General features: G+C 51.8%; 1 protein-coding gene across 1 annotated transcript; it reads right to left on the bottom strand.

Annotated features, from left to right (window-relative positions):
* Window positions 1-14,973: 14,973 nt before the first annotated feature.
* On the bottom strand, window positions 14,974-16,229 carry LOC146767127 (olfactory receptor 14J1-like). Its single transcript, XM_085582374.1, has one exon. It carries the CDS (start codon window positions 16,227-16,229, stop codon window positions 15,297-15,299), a length of 933 nt encoding a protein of 310 aa, XP_085438500.1. The 3' UTR covers window positions 14,974-15,296.
* Window positions 16,230-18,826: the final 2,597 nt, after the last annotated feature.

Genomic DNA, 18,826 nt, shown 5'->3' with positions numbered 1-18,826 from the left:
CTTCCATCTGCAACTGAGATCCAGGGAAAGGACAGGGACAGATCATTCAGCTGGGAGACTCAGAGAATTCTGCTTCTAGAGATCAGCTCTGGTCACACTGTCCCTTGTAGAAAGGTGACACAATTCCAGGCAGCCTGTACTGAGCAGCTGGCTCCTGAGTGGGGTTTGTTGTTTAGGAAACCTGCTCAAGCTTTTCCATTCTTTCTTTCTCAACAGGAAAACTTCTCCTGGGCCCGTGTGCAGGCAGAGCCCTGAGGAGAGCAGGTGGGACATGGTGTAATGGGCTGGGACATGGAGCTGCAGAGCTCAGGGACAAGGTTCTGCTGCAGGGCACAGGGATGTCAGTGCCAGGTGGGCGATGTCAGACATGGTGAGGCTGGGGGTGAAGAGCAGCTTGTCCAAACAGGGTCAGCCCTCAAGGGGCTCATTCTTCTAGAAGCCCAGACCTCCTAAGGAGACACTGAGCATCAAGATCACCTGGGGAATGCTTCTATAAGCTCTTCTCTAAACTGGAAAACAAAAAAATATTGCCTTCATAAAAGAAAAAAATTCAGGAGGTGCACTTGGAAATCTTCCTCCTTACAAGAACTCCAAACTGGCTGCAATCAGCTGCACAAGCCCTGGAGATTTGCAGACCATTGAAGGATGACAAAATGCCCCTGAGGGCTTTCTGTATTTTATGATCCCTATGGTGGATTTGGGGCTGAGTCCAGGATCCTCAGTCACTGACAGAAGGCTGAAGAAGCTGCTCAAGGAGTCAGAAGCAAAACTCCAAGTCCCTTCGAGCATCACTGGGCCCCACTGAGGGCAGGGACTGCCAAAGGCTCCCAGGGACTGGTGAGAGCAGATCCTTGAGGCCAGCATTGCAGGGATCCAAAGGCTCAGAGCAGGGAACTGCAATGCTGAGCAAGGCCTGGGCTGGCTGGGGGAAGCAGAAAGGCCAAGCCCTGAGCCCAGCCTGGCACAGCAGGGCCTGTCCCTCACGGGTGGCTCGGGGCTGTTTGTGTGGCAGGGGGATGTGAGGGGCAGCAAGGACAAATGCCATAAACCTGCAAACCCTGCCATCCTCCTTAGGGAGGGGCAAGGGAGAACCAAAGTGCAGCCCCACCAAGGAAAGTTCCTTCTTTGGGGCCTCCAGAGGTGCTGCCTGGGCCCAGGGACAAAGGCCTGGGTGCCTCTGTCCCTGCCCAGCCCTGCCCAGCCCTGCCAGCCCTGCCCAGCCCTGCCCAGCCCTGCCCAGCCCTGCCTATCTGTCCTGGGGCTGTGCCCCCTGTGTGCGCTGCTCCTCTGCCCTGGCCGGCTGCACTTGCCCGTCTCACTGTGCCCCAGCATTTCTCACCCAGAGTTTCTGTGCCCTCCCTGGTCTCCCTGCACTCAGCGCTGCTGGCTCCTGGCACACAGAGCAAGGCCAGGAGCCCACCCTGCCAAGGGCCTTTGGAGCTGGGCGGTGGCTGCGATGGCTTCTGAGCTCAGCAGCTGCTCCTGGGATGGCTCCATGGAGACCCAGCCCAGCAACGCTGCTGTGCATTGTCCTGCTGAGGGTCACACACCGGCGGGGCACATTCCCTGGCTGCAGGATTCGTGCCCGACCCAAGCACTGCTCTTATGGCTCCAGCACTGCTTTCCAGCAGACACAGGGGAAGGCAAACTGTGTGTAGCTCATGGTATGTTAGAGTGTCTAAAACTTGCTAAGTCACCAGTCTTAGAGGTGACATGCATTTGGAATTTATGAGATGGAGAACAAGATGGAAAAGGGGAGCATAGAAATAAATAGGGGAAAACATTTCAGATTGTTTCTTTTCATTTTCATTTCACTTCTGGAAAGCTGTTTTAGTTTTTCAGGAATCTTCTCCACAGTCCTCTTTGCTCTTCTCAAGAACCCTTCCTGGAAAATGAGGTTGAGCTCCTGTCACAGGATGTGCCACCAACTGCAGCTTCTCTTGGCTTTCCACACCCTGTGTGCTGCAGGATTCTTGCAGCAGAGCAGGACAAAGGTTTGGAGAAGTTGACAGCTTGTCCTTTCTTTAACTGGTGGACTGGGAAGTTGTGCTGGGGGTAAGGTTTTCATTGTTACTGTTCTAGGCTAAGAAAAGAGGAGGTGGTACCAGGAATTGTTAGGAAATACAAACCTGGCTGAATTCAGAGAAAGAATCTCCAGAGCCTGCAGCCCAAAGTTTAGAGTTGTGTAATAATAATCATTCCAGCCTGTCAGTGGACATCTTGAAAATTATCTGGAATGTGAAAATGCTCTGATAGAGGGAGTTTGTTTCTGAGTTCAGTGTAGATGATTCCACATCTGGTGCATTGATGCATAAATCAAGAGTACAATCAGTTCCTGATAAGCACTAGAACAAGCTGGACCTCTCAGAGTAGCCGACTGAAAGAATCTGAAAAGGAGAAATGCAGGCAATGACTTGGTGAACCTTGCCTGGAAGAAAGGTGTTTTTCTTCTAATAATTACTAGTCCATTCCCATGGCTTTTGGCTTTATTAACAAGCACATTTCCATCCCAGATTCACCATGAAATGAGAAGCCTGAGCTTGTGGAAGTGCCTGAAAGATGCCCTGTTCCTCTGCAGGGACACTCAGGCTGGAGCAGGAGCCAGAGCCCACTCTGGGGAAGCCTCCTCTGAGCTGGAATTTGTGCTGTGCTGGGAGAGGAGGAGGAGGGGGAGAAGGCTGGATGCTGTGTGGCAGGAGCAGGAGGTTTGGGCCGCAGGACATTCCGTCTGCGCCGCTGCCCCGCAATGGGCGGCCGTGCCCGGGGCTCTGGGCCTGGCCCCGCGTGCGCTGAGCTCCCTGGGCTGGGCTCAGGCTCCCGCTGGGACTGGGCACAGGCTGGGCTCTCACTGTGCTCACCAGCAGGGAAAACACCTCTGGGCATTGACATTTCCTGCTGCTGGGAAGAATAATTGAAGCAAATTGAGAAGTTCTGGTTTCTGTTTCTTTTGGTGGATGTTTAAATTTAGTTCCACACTGCAGAGGCAATTTCTGTAATGGCCTCTGTCAGTTTATTCTATTTCATCAGCACCAGCAACAGGGCTGTGTTCGAGTACTGCAAATGTGACCTGTGTGGCTTTAATTCCCCTCACCTTAGTGCTCAGGAACTGGTGGGCATTCCAGTATCTGCTGATCTTTATGCCTGCAACAAAAATACTGACTTTGCTGTCATGAAAGCACTGTGGGTAGCACCAACTGAAAGAGGCACTTGCAGTTTTATGGATAAAATTCAGGTGGTAAGTAGCAGGGCAAGAGCAGCCGTGATCTGCAATTCCCAAGGCGAAGGCAGCAGCAGCCTCCTGCTGTCAGCTCAGGGTGAGTAAAACAGCGCTGAAAACAGCGCTGGAACCCGATCCTTCCTTCCCCTGGGGGCTGGCTCGGGGCAGCACAGGCGGGCCCTGGGGAGCCAGGGCTGTGTGCGGGTGCTTGTTGCTCTGCTCCAGAGTCCATCTGGAAAAGCCCTCGGCAGCCGAGGCAGGAGCAGGCGGGAAGGGGCCGGCGCTGCTGCTGCTCCTGCCGGGAGCCCCGGCCGGGCCGGGCCGGCGCCCGCTGTGCTGCGGCTGCTGCTGCTGCCAGAGCCGGGCGGGGTCGGGACAGGGACGGACACGGCACAGCAAAGGCCGGGGCTGCAGGGCTGCTGGTGCTCGGCCAGCGCCGGCACAGAGCTTCAGCCCGCAGCCAGCCCAGAGCGAAAGGCTGGGAAAGGCTCCATTCCAGCCGTTCTTTGCTCGGCACTGGGAAGGGACTGAAATTAAAGGAGAACAGCAGGGCCCGACCCCTTCTCCTTGGGGAGGAGCCCCACAACTGGGGCTGTGAGGGGCCATGAGAGGCTGTGAAAGGCCAGGCACCTCATGGAACCAAGGGTCCATTGTGACACTGCAGAACCAAGGAGATCATTGCTGACAGCACTGAACCTCATGGAACCAAGGGGCCATTGGCACAGCAAGGCCTTGTGGAACCAAAGGGACCATGGTGGCACTATGGAACCTCATGGTACCACAGGTCCATTGTTACACAGCAGCCACAGCAGGGCCGCAGAACCAAGGAGATCATTGTGACACTACACAACCCCATGGAATCAAGGTGTCCATGTTACACTATTGAACCTGATGGAACCAAGGGTCCACTGTGACACTGTGGAAACAAGGAGACGGCTGTTGGCAGTACAAAAGCTCATGGAACCAAAAGTTCATTGTGGGGACTCATGGAACCATGGAGACCATTATGTGACATGGGCAGTGGGAAAAAAGGCACACAATCAATATGATTGATAGCAAGCTCCAACTTTAATCAAAAAGCCACTTAGCTTATATAGGTATTCTACAAGCATAATCAGCAGTAAGCTCTCATTAGTTAATTTGCAAAGGTCTTTGTTTTATTTCTCCTATATGCAGTTACAGCTGCAGACAAGTTTCTCAAGCTAAGTTCTCATCTCTAAGTCACGTCTTCCAAGGACATTTCATCTTTGTTGAACATATCTTGTCTTACAGCCTGTTCTTGTACAAGCATATCTTCAAGGCTATGCCTGGCCTTATTATCTCATTCCTAGACCTTGTACAGAATGTGGTTTCCCAGGCCTAGACACAGAGCCTGGTTCCCAAGCTCTGTTCCCGGGTCAGACACAGCCTGATTCTGGGGTCTTAAACAGAGGTTTTTTGAAACAAGTATTCCATAGAATCATGGCCTTGTTCCAACAACCATTCTCCAAAAATTATGACATTTCAGGACTCACTGGAACCAAAGGGGCCATTGTGACACTGCGGTGACTTGTATAACCAAAGGGTCATTGTAGCATGGCATGGCCTCATGGAATCAAGGGGATCACAGTGACAATGTGGGGCTCCATAAGGGGCCGTGGGGCTCCATAAGGGCCCGTGGGGCTCCATAAAGGGCCATGGGGCTCTATAAGGGGCTGTGGGTCTCCATGAGACCACGGGGTCATTCTGATTGTGGAACCAAGCACACCATTGTTACACTATGGGGCATCATGGTACCAAGGAGGCCATTGTGAAGCGTGGGGGAACCTGCTGAGACTATGGTGACACTTCAAGGGACACCATGGAACTGCAGGGCCTCATGGAACCAATGAGACCATTGCGACATGGCCCAGCCTCATGGGAGCAGGGGGCCTTGTGACACTGTGGGGCCTTGCAGAACTGAGGGGCCGTGGTGACCCTGTGTGGCACCATGGAACCCAGGAGAGCTCTGTGACACTGCAGGGCTCTGTGGCACTGAGGACTCATGTAACAGTGAGGAGCCCAATGGAACCAAGGATCCATTCCGTACTGCAGGGCTTCAGGGAACCAAGGTGCCAGTGTGACACTGTGGAACCAATGAGACCATTGTGACACTGCGGGGCTCCATGGAACCAATGAAACCATTCTGACACTCCGCGTCCCCATAGAACCCAGGGGCCATTGTGACACCACAGGGCCTCACAGAACCAAGGCAACCACTGTGACACTGCCAGGTCTCATGGAAGCAAGGGGCCATTGTGACACTGCTTCCCCATGGAAGCAAGGGGCCAGTGTAAACACATCCAGGCCTGGTGGAACCAAGGGGCCATTGTGACCTTGGGGAACCCAACAGAACCAAGGGACCATTTTGAGACTCTGTGACCTCATGTAACCAAGGGGCCATTGTGGCATTTTCCCATGGAAACAAGGAAACCATTTTGACACTGCAAGGCCTCATGGAAGCAAGCGGCCATTGTGCCACTGTGGAGCCAAGGAGACCATTGTGATATCACTGGGCCTCATGGAAACAAAGATCTGTTGCGATCCTACAGGCCTTCATGGAACCAAGGGGAAATTGTGATGCTGCAGGGCCCCAAGGATCCAAGAACATGGAACAGGTCTGGCTGGCTGGGCCTCCAGGGGTTGCATGACTGGTCCAAGTGACCTTGGTGTGTTGAGGGTTGTTTCTCATCTGTCCCTGAAACCCTAGAGTTCCATGCTTTCCTTCCTGTGGGAAGAACTGTCCTTCTCCTCCAGGGGTTCATGGCTGAAATTAGGATTATTCCTCTAAATTTGATTATATCCAAGGATTATTCCCATGTGAAAGCTGCCAGGACAGACAGCTCTGGGCTGGCCTTGGCCTCTTTGGGGCTACCTCTCATCTGCCTTCAAAACACTGGGGGCTGTGCCTTTTCTTCCCATGGAAAAAAAATATCTTTCATGGCCAAAATTGAGAATCCACCTCCAAAATTCCTTATATCATGGACAGCTCCCAGACAAAACCTGCCAGGACTGTCTAGGTTCCCTGGGCCAGGTCTCATATGCATTTCAAACACTGGGGCTGTGTACTTTCCTTTGTATGGAACACAACTGTCCTTCTTGTCCCAATGCCCATAGTCAAAAGTGGGATTTGGCCTCCCAGATTATATCTATCCAAGAATTCTTCCCTGAACCCAGGTCTGGCTGGCAGGTCTGGCTGCCTTGCCCTCCTTGGGGCTGCCTCTAATCAGCCTTTGAAACACTGGGACTCCACCCTTTCCTTCCCATGAGAGCTGTCATTCCAGTCCAGGAACCCACAGCTGAAATGGAATTCCAACCCTAAAACTCCCCATATATCCGAAGGCTGCTTTCAGACAAAAGCTGCAGGTACAGACAGGTCAGACTTGCCTTGGCCTCTGGTGACAGCTTCACATCAGCCTTCAAAGCCCTGGGGCTCTGTGGTTTCCTTCCTATAGACAAGAACTGTCCCTCTTGTCCAGGCGTTCTTGGCCTCAGGCACTTGACCACTCTACAGGGACAAAGGAGCTCTGTGCTCAGTGGGGTGGAGACAGAGGAGAGCAGAGGAGAGCCCTGGGAAGGATTGAAGGGTGATTGCAGAGATGGTGGATCCTTCTGACATAGCAGAGAACAGCCAGAGCAAGAAAGAATTAATGCCAAGGGCAGCTGGAGAGGCCCAGACCGGACAGCAGGAGAAAGGAATTTCCCTCCCAGGGCAGGGCTGTGGTGCAACACAACTCCAGAAGGAGCCTGGAGCAGCCCAAGGCTTTGTGTGGCCAGGCAGGGGCAGCAGGAGGCAGAGCTGCCAGCAAAGGAAGGGCCAGCGAGGTGGGGCAGCCGGGGGTGAGGACAGCCTGCAGGGACAGAGGCGCAGAGCAGGGACACCGTGGGACAGCCTGGGCTGCAGAGGGCTCAGGGATGTGCAGCAGCTGCAAGGCCCTGACAGAGCCAACCTGTGCAGCCCTTTGGCCATGGCTGCTGGCCCTGGGCCTGAGGCCACCAGGGGACAAGTGACCCTTGCAGCCCTGGGGCCTCAGTGCCTCCTTGTCCCTGCTCAGCAGCCTGGCAGGGGCCGCCCCATGGTCCTGCCCTTGGCACTGCCCATCCCCACATGCCAGTGCCCATCCCGGGAAGAGCCCTGAGCAATGAGGGAGGGACAGGATCTGCCTTGCCAGGGGCTGGGGCTCAGGCCTGGGCCCTTTGCATTCCTGAAACACATCCAGGTTTGCTCAGCACCAGAGACACCTTTCCCTTGCTTGTCCCCAGCTGTCACCAGTGCCTCCAGTGTTCTGCTCTGACTGGAACCTGGGGACACTTTCTCAGTCCTGTTCCTGACAGGGATATTTTCAAAGTACAAGAACTTCGGAGTTTCAATGTAACTGAGGTCTTGAGGGTTTTGTGACATCACTGAGGCAATTGTGACATCACAGATCTGGCTGTGATGTCACAGAATATGGTGTGAGGCCATAGATCAGACTCTGCCATCATCGAGGGTGGCTCTGTGGCATCAGAGAGAGGGTTGTGACATCACCAGGTGGCTGTGACATCATAGAGCAGGCTGTGTCATTGCAGGGTGACTTTGTGACATCATGGAGTCTTCTGTGACATCACAGCACTGCTGTATGGCATCACAGGGTGACATCATAGAGCTGGATCTATGACATCACAGAGGCTGTGTGACATCACAGAGATGTCTGTGTGACATCACAGAGAGCTGTGTGACATCAAAGGAACAGTGTGACATCACAAAAAATGTCCTTATGAAATCGCAGAGATGTCTGTGTGACATCAAAGGAACAGTGTGACATCACAAAAAATGTCCTTATGAAATCGCAGAGATGTCTGTGTGACATCACAGAGATGTCAGTGTGACATCACAGGGACAGTATGACATGACAGAGATGGCTGTGTGATGTCATGGGGGTGTGACATGACAGATAAGTTTGTCTGACTTCACAGGAGTGTATGACATCTCAGGGGCTGTGTGACGTCACAGGAAGGCTGTGTAATATCACCATGCTCTTTTAAATGCTTTAAAGTTATTTTTAAGGTTTTCTATGCCTCCTAATGGTATATATGTCTTCTAGATTTCTCATACACTGTTCATGTAAATACTAATTGATGTACATTCTTCTTTATAAGAAGAGAGAATTGCTGGACTGTTAGTTTAAATAGTGAAATTAGAGAAGTAGCAATTACATCCTCTAATCCATTGCCGCTTTTAAATTTCATATAGTACAAAAATAAAAAATAATTGTTACTTCCTTTTACTCTTTTAATCTTCATATGAGTATGTGAGTTATTTTGTGGTTTAGTGCAACAGTATGATATGACAGGGGCTGTGTGACATCAAATGAAGCTGTGTGACATCACAGGGGCAATATGATGTCACATAAATGTCTGTGTGACATCACGGAGAGCTGTATGACATCAAAGGAACAGTGTGTCATCACAGGACTCCGTGTGATATCACAGGAGGTTGTGTGACATCACAGAAATGTCCATGTGTCATCACAGGATGCTGTGTGACACCTCAGGGGCTGTGTGACATCATGCAGCAGGCTGCGACATCACAGAACTGACTGTGACATTGCAGGGTGAATGTGACATCACAGGGGCAGTGTGACAACACAGAGATGTCTGTGTGGCATCACAGAGAGCTGTGTGACATCACAGAGATATCAGTGTGACATCACAGAGATGTCAGTGTAACATCAGAAGAGGTGTGACATCACAGAAATGTCCTTGTGACATCTCAGGAGGCTGTGAGACATCACAGGCATGTGCGACATCACAGGAAGGCAGTGTAATATCAACATGCTCTTTTAAATGTTTTAAAGTTACCTTAAAATTTTATCTGCCTCCTAATTTTTACATATTTCTACTAGACTTCTCATGCACTGTTCATGTAAATAATAATTGCTGTACATTCTTCTTTATAAGAAGGGAGAAATGCTGGACTGTTAGTTTAACCAGTGAAGTTAGAGAAGTAGCAATTACATCCTCCAATCCACTGCCACTGTGGACATTGTGACACTGTGGGGCCCTGTGAGACCAAGGGACCAGTGTGACACTGTGGGGCACCAGGGAACTATGGAGGCCATTGTGACACTGAGGGGACTCATGGGATCATGAGGACCATTGGGACACTATGAGGCCCCACGGAATAAGCAAAGCATTGTGACACTGGGAGTCTTCACGGCACCAGTGAGACCATTGTGACCCCCTGGGTGACCACAGAACCAAGAGGACCATTGTGACACTGTGGGGCCTCGTGAGACCAAGAAGCCTTTGTGGCACTGCAGGGCTGCAGGGAACCAAAGGTCCATTGTGAAATTGTGGGGCCTCGTGTCATCAGCGCTCCATTGTGACACTGGGCAACCAAAGAAGATCATTGTGGCACCACAGGGCAGCATGGAACGTAGGGGCCATTGTGACATGATGGAACCCCATCAGGCCAAAGGTTCATTGTTATACTGCAGGGCTTTCTTTGGTTTGGAAAGACAGGTGTCTGCTAAGGAAAGCAGGAGCCTCCACTGTAATGGGAAAAAAAATGTAGACCCCCTCCCTCCGAATTGTTATAAATTTGAAACTAAGTGGGCTCTCAGGCAAAAATATGGGAGCAGGAATAACAGTTTTTTATGAGGGAAAAACATAAAAAGATAAAATAAGCAATGCAGTGAACCAAAACAACACTGACAGAGTCAGAATACAACCTGACACCCTCTTGGTCAGGGTGTTGACCACAGTCCGATTGGGAATTATGGCTGCAACCCTCCTGGAGTGTCAGGTGTGGTTCTGTTGGAGCAGTGATCCTATTGAAAAAGGGTGTAGTCTTCCTCTGAAGAGGCAGTGGAAGAGGCAGCTGTTCTTCTCAGAAAATCTAGCACAGAAAAAGCTGTGCTGGTAGGTCAGAGTCTCAAGACTATATATGCAGGTAGGAATGCTTGGCTCCTCCCTCTGGGCGGAGCATCTCACAATAGGATGCTGTCACTTTTCTCAGTCATGCAGTGACATTCAGTAGCCCATTAACAGCTGATATCTCGCCAGAGGGAGGGTTGGTTTGTGGAAGAGATAAAGAAAACTGCCCAAATAAGGGAAGATAACAGCCACACCTCTAGCAGATGGCAATGGAATACATCTTGCCTTGCAATCTAGGACAGGGCTGCAGAGAGCCAAAGCTCCAGAGTGACACAGAGGGGCCTCCTGTCATCAATGGTCCATTGTGACACTGTGGAGCCGGGGGAGATCAGGAGACCTTTGTGGCACAGCAAAGCCCCAGGGTCCAGACGTCCATTATGACACTGCAGTGATAATGGAACAGAGGAGTGACGTGTCAGTGTGGGGCCTGGGGAACCATGGAGACCTTTGGGACACTGCAGGGCCTCATGGAATCATTGGGACCTTTGGGACACTGCAGGGCTGGCTGGAACCTAGGGGCCATTGCCACACTGTGGAAGCCCATCAAACCAAGAGCTATTGTGACACTGCTGGAGCCCATGGAATCAAGGCCCTGTTCCAAGGTGCCACTGTGACACTATGGGGCACCATAAAACCAAGGGAACCTGAAAGAGGTCTGGCTTTGCCTCCTGGGGACCACCTGAGTCGTCCAGCTGACCTTGTTATGTGGAGGGTCTCATCTGCTGCTGAAACACTGGGGCTCCCTGCTTTCCTTCCTATGGAAAAGAACTGTCCTTGTCCAAGTGCTCATGGCCAAATTTGGGTTCCACCTCCAACATGGCCTATTGTGACAGACTGGGGGAGATTGTTGGCTGGAAACATTTCATGTGTGGGGGAGGAAGGGGCAGGTCCAGCCCTGCCCTGCCCTGGAACCCCAGCCCTGCCCTGCCCTGGAATCCCAATCCCCTCAGAGCCTCTATCCCAGCCCAGCAGTGTCTGCCAGTCCCTGGCACAGCACAGGCAATGCTCCACAGCCACCTCTGGAGCCCCAGCCCAGCTCCTGAGTGACCAAATGACCCCAAGTCCCACCTGGGGGAAGGGCCCAGGAACACCAAGGGGTATTTAAGGCTGACCACAAGGCAAGTGCACATCTTGACCCTACCTCCTCTTGGAATTTCCATCTGAACATTGCTGGAATCCAAGAGGAGGTAGGGTCAAGATGTGCTTCTCTGTATTTTATTTTTCTCTCTTTCTGTATCTACCTCTTCTATTTCTGTACTCTTGCAAATATTGATTAACTTTAAATTGAACAGGCTTAGAGTTTGTGAAGTTGAATGGGCCAAGTTAATGCTTAGAGAAGTTTTTTTTGTTGATTGAATGCCATATTAAAATGTTTGCCAAATTTTCTCTGATTTTTCTAAATTTCCTAGTAAAGGCTGTTTTGTTGTTTAGAGCTCCTGAGAAACTCTTGATAGTATTGCTCCAGTGCATCCAACTCAGAGGACACAAATTATTGTCATTCCTTTTAAATGTCTCCTTGAGAGAGTTTTTTAGTGAATGGGGCTCGGGGCTTGTGTGTCCTGCTTGGCACAGCCCAGGCAGGGCTTTCACAGCCCCATCCCACACTCCATTTCCCACCTGGAGCCGCTGGTGCCTCTGAGTTCTGCTGCCCCAGCCCCAGGGACGCTCTCCTTGTCTGCCCATTCCCCCAGGGCCTCTGGGCAGGGATGGCCTCAGTGGGGGCTGCTGACATCCTCAGACACTTGGAGGCTGCTGCTGAATTTTACTGCTCCAGAGGCTTCTTCAGCCTTCAGCTCTTCAGTTCAGGAATTCAGTGCCCCAGGGTTCATTAATATTCAGAACACCTTAAGGAATCAAGCCTCTGGAAACAATTTGATCTAAGTTTTCAAATCTTCTGCAGCTAAGTAGAATTCAGAAGTGTATTTGAAATATATTATATGTAGCAAGTCAGTGAGAAAAGATTTCCTAAGTCCTATTTAGGTTTTTTTTCCCCTTTTAATTCACTGTTATGTGCAATCTCCTATTGACACTGAATCCAAGCACCTCCTCATGCAATTTGAATAGATATGAAAATCAAATGTGGGCGTCAGAGGCTGCCTGGGGCACAGGGACCATGAAATAATCAAGTTTTCAATGATCTGTGAAAGAAGGAGGAGCAGCAACAAAATTTCCACACTGGAATTTAGGAAGGACAGCCTTTGGCCTATTTAGGATGCAGATTTGGGGAGTACTGAATCAGGTACTGATTTTTTAGGGGAAACAGCCCTTAAAAACAAAGGGGTCCAGGGAGAATGGACAGAGTTCCAGAAAGTAATCTTAAGGGGGAAGGAGCAGCCTGTACCAGTGTGGCAAAAATATGACCTGGTGAGGAAAATGACTGTCCTAGCTGCCCATGGAGACTTTGTGGGAACTCAGGGGAAAGAAGAATGTGCATCAACTTTGGACAGAAGGTCAGGCAACTTAACAAATGTTTAAGGATGTTGCTAGGTCATGCAGAAAATAAAGGAAAGAGGTGAAATCTCACTAAGAGATTAACCTGGCCACTTCTGTGAAAAATAATAAAAAATATTTTTATGAATAAATTAATAGCAAAACGTGGGATAAGGAGAACCTCAACTCTTTTTTGGATGCAGAGAAAAATAGAGTAAGTAAAGATAAGGAAAAGGCAAAACTATTTAAGACTTTGTTTGTCTCAACTTTCAATATACGGAGAAATTGTCCTCAGGACAAGAGTTCTCCTGAGCTGGTAGATGGGCACAGGCAGCAGAACAGGCCCCTGTAATCCAGGTGGAAGCAGCTGCTGACCTGCTGAGCCACTCAGATGCTCACAGGTGTATGGGATCAGATGGGATCCATCCTGAGGGGATGAGGGAGCTGGTGGATGAGCTCCCCAAAGCTGCTCCCCATCATTTACCATCAGTCCTGGCTCACCAGGGAGGTCCCAGAGCATTGGAGGTGCCAGTGTGAACCCATCCCCAAGAAGGGCTGGAAGGAGGATCTGGGGAGCTCCAGGCCTGTCAGCCTGACCTCGGTGCACGGCAAGGTTATGGAACAGATCACCTTGAGAGCCACCACAGGGCAGCCACAGGATGGCCGAGGGGTCAGAGCCAGCCAGCGTGGATTTAAGAGGGGCAGGTCCTTCCTGAGCAACCTGATCTCCTTTTATAACCAGGTGACCCACCTGTGGATGTGGGAAAGGCTGTGGATGTGTCCATCTGGACTTCAGCAAAGCCTTGGACACTGTCTCTGACAGCATTCCCTGGAAAAGCTGCAGCCCACGGCTGGGGCAGGTTCCCTCCTGTCTGGGAGATGGAAGAGCTGGCTGGAGGCTGGGCCCAGAGAGGGGTGGAGATGGTGCTGCACCCAGCTGGTATCCAGTCCCTGGTGCTGTCCCCAGGGATCTGTGTTGGGCCCAGTCCTGTTTAACATCTTCACCGATGATCTGGGGGAGGGGATCGAGCCCACCATCCCCAGATTTGCAGGTGACACCAAGCTGGGTGTGAGTGTGGATCTGCTGGAGGGCAGGACAAGAAGACACAGCCTCCAGCTGCACCAGGGGAGGTTTGGGCTGGACAAGAGGAAGAAGTTCTTCACAGAAAGGGTGAGTGGGCATTGGAATGGGCAGGCCAGGGGGGAGGTGGCAGAGTCACTGTCCCTCTCCAGTGGCACTCAGTGGCATGGTCTGGGTGACAAGGCGGTATTAGGGCATTGGTTGGACTTGATGATCCCAAAGGTCTTTTCCAGCCTATTTGATTCTGTCATTCTGTGATGATTGGGACACTCTGGGACCATTGTGACCCTGCAGGGCCTCGTGGAGCTAAGAGGACCACGATGACCCTGTGCAGCCCCATAGAACCAGGGCTCCACTGTGGTGCTCTGGGGCCAAATGGAACCAGGGAGTCCCTGTGACACTGGGTCCTGGTGGAACCACAGAGGCCATGGTGACACTGCGGGGCCTCGTGTGACCGAGGGGTTTCACCACTGTGACACTGCCAAACCAAGGAGAGCATTGGGAGAGTCCAGGGCCAAGTGGAATGAAGGGGCCCTTCTGACACTGCGGGGCCTCATGGAACCAAGGGGACACTGTGACACTGCAGGACCTTGTGTAACCAAGGGGCCACTGTGACACTCTGGGGCCTCAGGGAATCTGGAAGGACATTGTGACACTGTGTGGCCTTGTGAAAACAAGGAGTCCATTGTGACACTGAGGGGACTTGTGGAACCACAGAGAGCATTGTGACAGTGTGGGACCTCATGTGACCATGGGGCCTTTGTGACACCCTGGGGCCCCATGGAACCAAGGGGCCACTGTGAAAATGCGGCACCATGAGAACATTGTGACACTGTGAACCCCATGGAACCAAGGAGTCCATTGTCACATTTTGGGGTCCATGGAACCAAGGAGACCAGTGTGACAGTGCAGGGCCTGGTGTAACCAAAGGGACATTGTGACACGGAGGGGCCCCTTGGAACCAAGGACATCTTTGCAGATGACACCAAGCTGGATGTGAGTGTTGATCTGCTGGAGGGTAGGAGGGCTCTGCACAGGGCCCTGGACAGGCTGGATCCAGGGCCCAAATCCAACAAGGTGAGGTTTAACAAGTCCAAGTGCCGGGTCCTGCACTTTGGCCACAACAACCCCTGCAGCGCTACAGGCTGGGGACAGAGGGGCTGGACAGCAGCCAGGCAGAAAGGGACCTGCAGGGACTGATGGACAGCAGGCTAGACATGAGCCAGCTGTGTGCCCAGGTGTCCAAGAAGGCCAATGGCTCCTGATCTGGATCAGGAATGGTGTGGCCAGCAGGAGCAGAGCTGCTGTGCCAGCACTGATCTGCCCCAGCTCTGCACACAGACATTGCTGCTGCAGCTCCAGAGAAGGCAACAAAATGACATCTTTGCAGAAAACTGTGCTGGGAGATCCTTTAGTTCCTATACATCCACTGAGAGCACAGCCCCTAATTGACACAGTGTGTGGCCACAGGGAAGGTGAAGAGAATCAAAATGAGAAATGGCACAAACCATGACATTTTTTGTCGACAATATTAAAATATAAAAAAAAAGGAAAAGAAGCTCCAGAGAAAAACAACAAGAAGTATCAAAGATGACTTTTATTACAAATAATTTGCCAAAATTGGCCAACTTTTTAATGTTCTTGAAACCATCCAGTCATCAGTCTCTTCAGTGCAGCCTTGAGCTCCTGGTTCCTCAGGCTGTAGATGAGGGGGTTCAGGGCTGGAGGCACCACCGAGTACAGAACTGACACTGACAGATCCAGGGATGGGGAGGAGATGGAGCGGGGCTTTAGGTGAGCAAACACTGCAGTGCTGACAAACAGGGAGACCACGGCCAGGTGAGGGAGGCAGGTGGAAAAGGCTTTGTGCCGTCCCTGCTCAGAGGGGATCCTCAGCACAGCCCTGAAGATCTGCACATAGGAGAAAACAATGAACACAAAACAACCAAATACCAAACAGGCACTAACAGCAATGAGCCCAAGTTCCCTGATGTAGGATTTGAAGCAAGACAGTTTGAGGATCTGGGGCACCTCACAGAAGAAGTGGCCCAGGGTATTGCCATGGCACAGGGGCAGGGAAAATGTACTGGTTGTGTGCAGCAGAGCATTGAGAAAGGCACTGGCCCAGGCAGCTGCTGCCATGTGGGCACAAGCTCTGCTGCCCAGGAGGGTCCCATAGTGCAGGGGTTTGCAGATGGACACGTAGCGGTCATAGCACATGATGGTCAGGAGGGAAAGCTCTGCTGAGATGAAAAAGACAAAGAAAAAGAGCTGAGCAGCACATCCTGTGTAGGAGATGTTTATGGTGTCCCAGAGGGAATTGTGCATGGCTTTGGGGACAGTGGTGCAGATGGAGCCCAGGTTGCTGAGGGCCAGGTTGAGCAGGAAGAAGAACATGGGCATGTGCAGGTGGTGGCCGCAGGCTACGGCGCTGATGATGAGGCCGTTGCCCAGGAGGGCAGCCAAGGAGATGCCCAGGAAGAGGCAGAAGTGCAGGAGCTGCAGCTGCCGCGTGTCTGCCAGTGCCAGCAGGAGGAAGTGGCTGATGGAGCTGTTGTTGGACATTTGCTGTGGCTGCACATGGGCACCTGTTCATGGAGAAAGGACAGTGAAGAGATAGAGGAGATACCTGTAACCAAAATCAAAGCCATTTCCCATACACCCTCCTCTGTAGCACACACAGACCCATTTTGTGTTTAAGAGTTATGGGGATTTCATTATAATCTCCCCAATATTTTCCCCAGTATTCTTGGATATCGAAATCTCTGCATATCTATTTCCCGCAGGGAGAACAGAGCGAGTTCTATGAGGCAAAGTGAGGACTTGAGAGTGAGGGTGTATGCTTTGTCATTCTGACCTATTCAGATTTCCCTCGGCTTTACCCTTTATCAGCTGCAAGGTGATCACCTTCCCACATTTTCCCATAAAAACCCCCAGGTACTTCTGAGAGCAGATGGATCCACCACAGCCCAGCTCCACATTTGTTGCGAAGGACTCACATTGATCATTTCACCAACCCTACCACATTTTCAGTCTCAAAACACCTTTGCCTTCACCTATCAATCTTATCACTCAGAGATGCTCTAGGACAGGTTTGCACCCTGCATTGAAGCTCCCAGCTTGGACTGAAATCTCAGGGACACTTCCAAGTGTCCCTCTGATGGCACTGGATGAAGGGAGGTGCAGCTCCTTCCCTGGCTGCACTGCCAGCATTGCCCAGAGCCGGGCACTGGGGACAGCTGTGTCACCCTGAGCCAGCTGTGCCCCCTGCCAGAGCCCCCAGTGCCGGGCAGCTGCTCCCAGCCCTGTGCTCTGCAGAGGGAACTGGGCCCGGGGCTGCAGAGCTGCCCCACGGCTCTGCTGCAGCTCTGCCTGCACAGGAGGGGCTGCACGCCTTGGAGCCCCGGCCCTGAGGGCAGAGGCTTGGCTGGGGCACAGGAGGGAGGGGGCTTGTGCAGAGGGAGGGGCTGCACTGGAGGGGATCCTCTGGACATCTCTAAACTCTCCCTGCCACAGCATTTCTGGGATTCGTTCTCTCCCCTTCCCTGATCTTCTCTCTGCTTCCTGGAGATTTTCCTCCTGCAGCTGTTTCCCTGTGCCTGATCTCTCCCTGCCAGCACTCCCAGACCCCAAATCTCTGTGCACTCTCCTTGGCCTGACAGAACCCTGCCTGTTTGCAGGGCACTGGCTGGGGGCAGGTTCTGTTTGCAGCTTGGAGAAAGGACAGCTCAGACTGAGCCTGATGGCTCCAGCAAAGGTGATGCTGCTGCTGTCCATGGGCACAGTGGCTGAAAGCACATTAGGGATCTCCTATGAACTTATTGATTCCTAAAAGTAACAATTCAGATGTCTCAGGCACTTGTCAAAATTCATAAATAATAATTCATAATCATACTTTAATATTTATCCTTCTATCCCTTTATATCCAGTAGGAAATTGGATATAAAGTGTTAGAAAATTTCCTCAATTCTTTTCAAAATCCTTCTGTTGGAAATATTCTATGGCTGATCAGAAACCCTCAGCATGTCAGAGCTTCATGAGCATTTCACCTGCCCTGCACCAGAAATACTCAGAGTTGTATTCACAGGGTCTGTGGGCATTGAGATGTTCCAGCTTTAGGAGATCACTGCAGGAGCTGCAGCTGCATTGTCCTGCAGCCAGAGGTTCCTGTGCCAAGGGCTGGCAGTGATTCTGCCCCAGGCACTTCTCAGCCCCTTCCCAGCCCTGACTGATTGAAGCTCTCTGTGCCTCTGTGCTGTGCCCGGGCTGGCTGCAGGCAGTGCCCCAGCCCTGCTGGGCTGGGAGAAGAGCTGCTCAGCAAGAGAAATGTGCTTTTGAAGCTCTGCTTGGTTACCAGCATCACCCTCTGTGCCAGGAGCCCAGCCCAGCTCAGCAGCACAGACACAGCACAAGGATTTTAATGACCCTCTGGGGGCTTTGTGCTCAGGCCCTGAACATCAGGCCCTGAGAGGGAGCTGCAGAAACCTCTCCAGAATCCAACTCCAAAGTTTCTTGGACTTTTAATGGGTCCCACTGAGGGACACGACTGAGAAAATGTCCCCAGGCCCCAGGCAGAGCAGAGAACTGGAGGCACTGATGCCAGGTGGGGACAAAGAGAAGCCAAGTCTTGGTGCCCTGGGGCACAGCAGGGTCTGTGCCACCAAGGGCTGTGAGGAGACACCTTGTCCTGAGGCCCTGGGGCCTCCTGGCACAGCCCCAGCCAGGCTGGGCACTGTCACCCCTGGTCCTGCCCTCAGCATCCCCCCACTAGCCCACATCCCAGTGGCTTCAAGGATCTGCTGGAAGGAGTCCCTGGGGAGCCTTGGTCAGGAATGGCCCTGGGGGCTCCTTCATGCTCCCAGGGACTGCAGGTTTTTCAAAGGACTTTGGCTTTTGCTTTTGCCTTGGTTCTTGGAGAGCTTTCTGCAATCATGGCCTCCAATTATCTGCTGTACTTAGTCCCTGGAGAGGCTTTGTCAGGAACAACACTCATAGGGGCTCATTAATGCTTCAAGGTATTTCAGTTCTTTTAAGGTACTTGGTGTTTCCCTTTTGATACAGACTCTGTGAGAGGTTTGTGCAATCATGGCCCCAGTTATCTGCTTTAATGAGTCCCTTGAGAGCTTGGCACTGACATCCTGTTAGGCTTATAAATACTTTTT

The sequence above is a fragment of the Lonchura striata genome, chromosome 5 (genome assembly GCF_050655825.1).
Source record: "Lonchura striata isolate lonStrDom1 chromosome 5, ASM5065582v1, whole genome shotgun sequence".
In the NCBI taxonomy this organism is placed as follows: domain Eukaryota; kingdom Metazoa; phylum Chordata; class Aves; order Passeriformes; family Estrildidae; genus Lonchura; species Lonchura striata.
The sequence above is the reverse complement of the archived record's forward strand: the minus strand, read 5'-3'. Positions and strand labels throughout refer to the sequence as shown.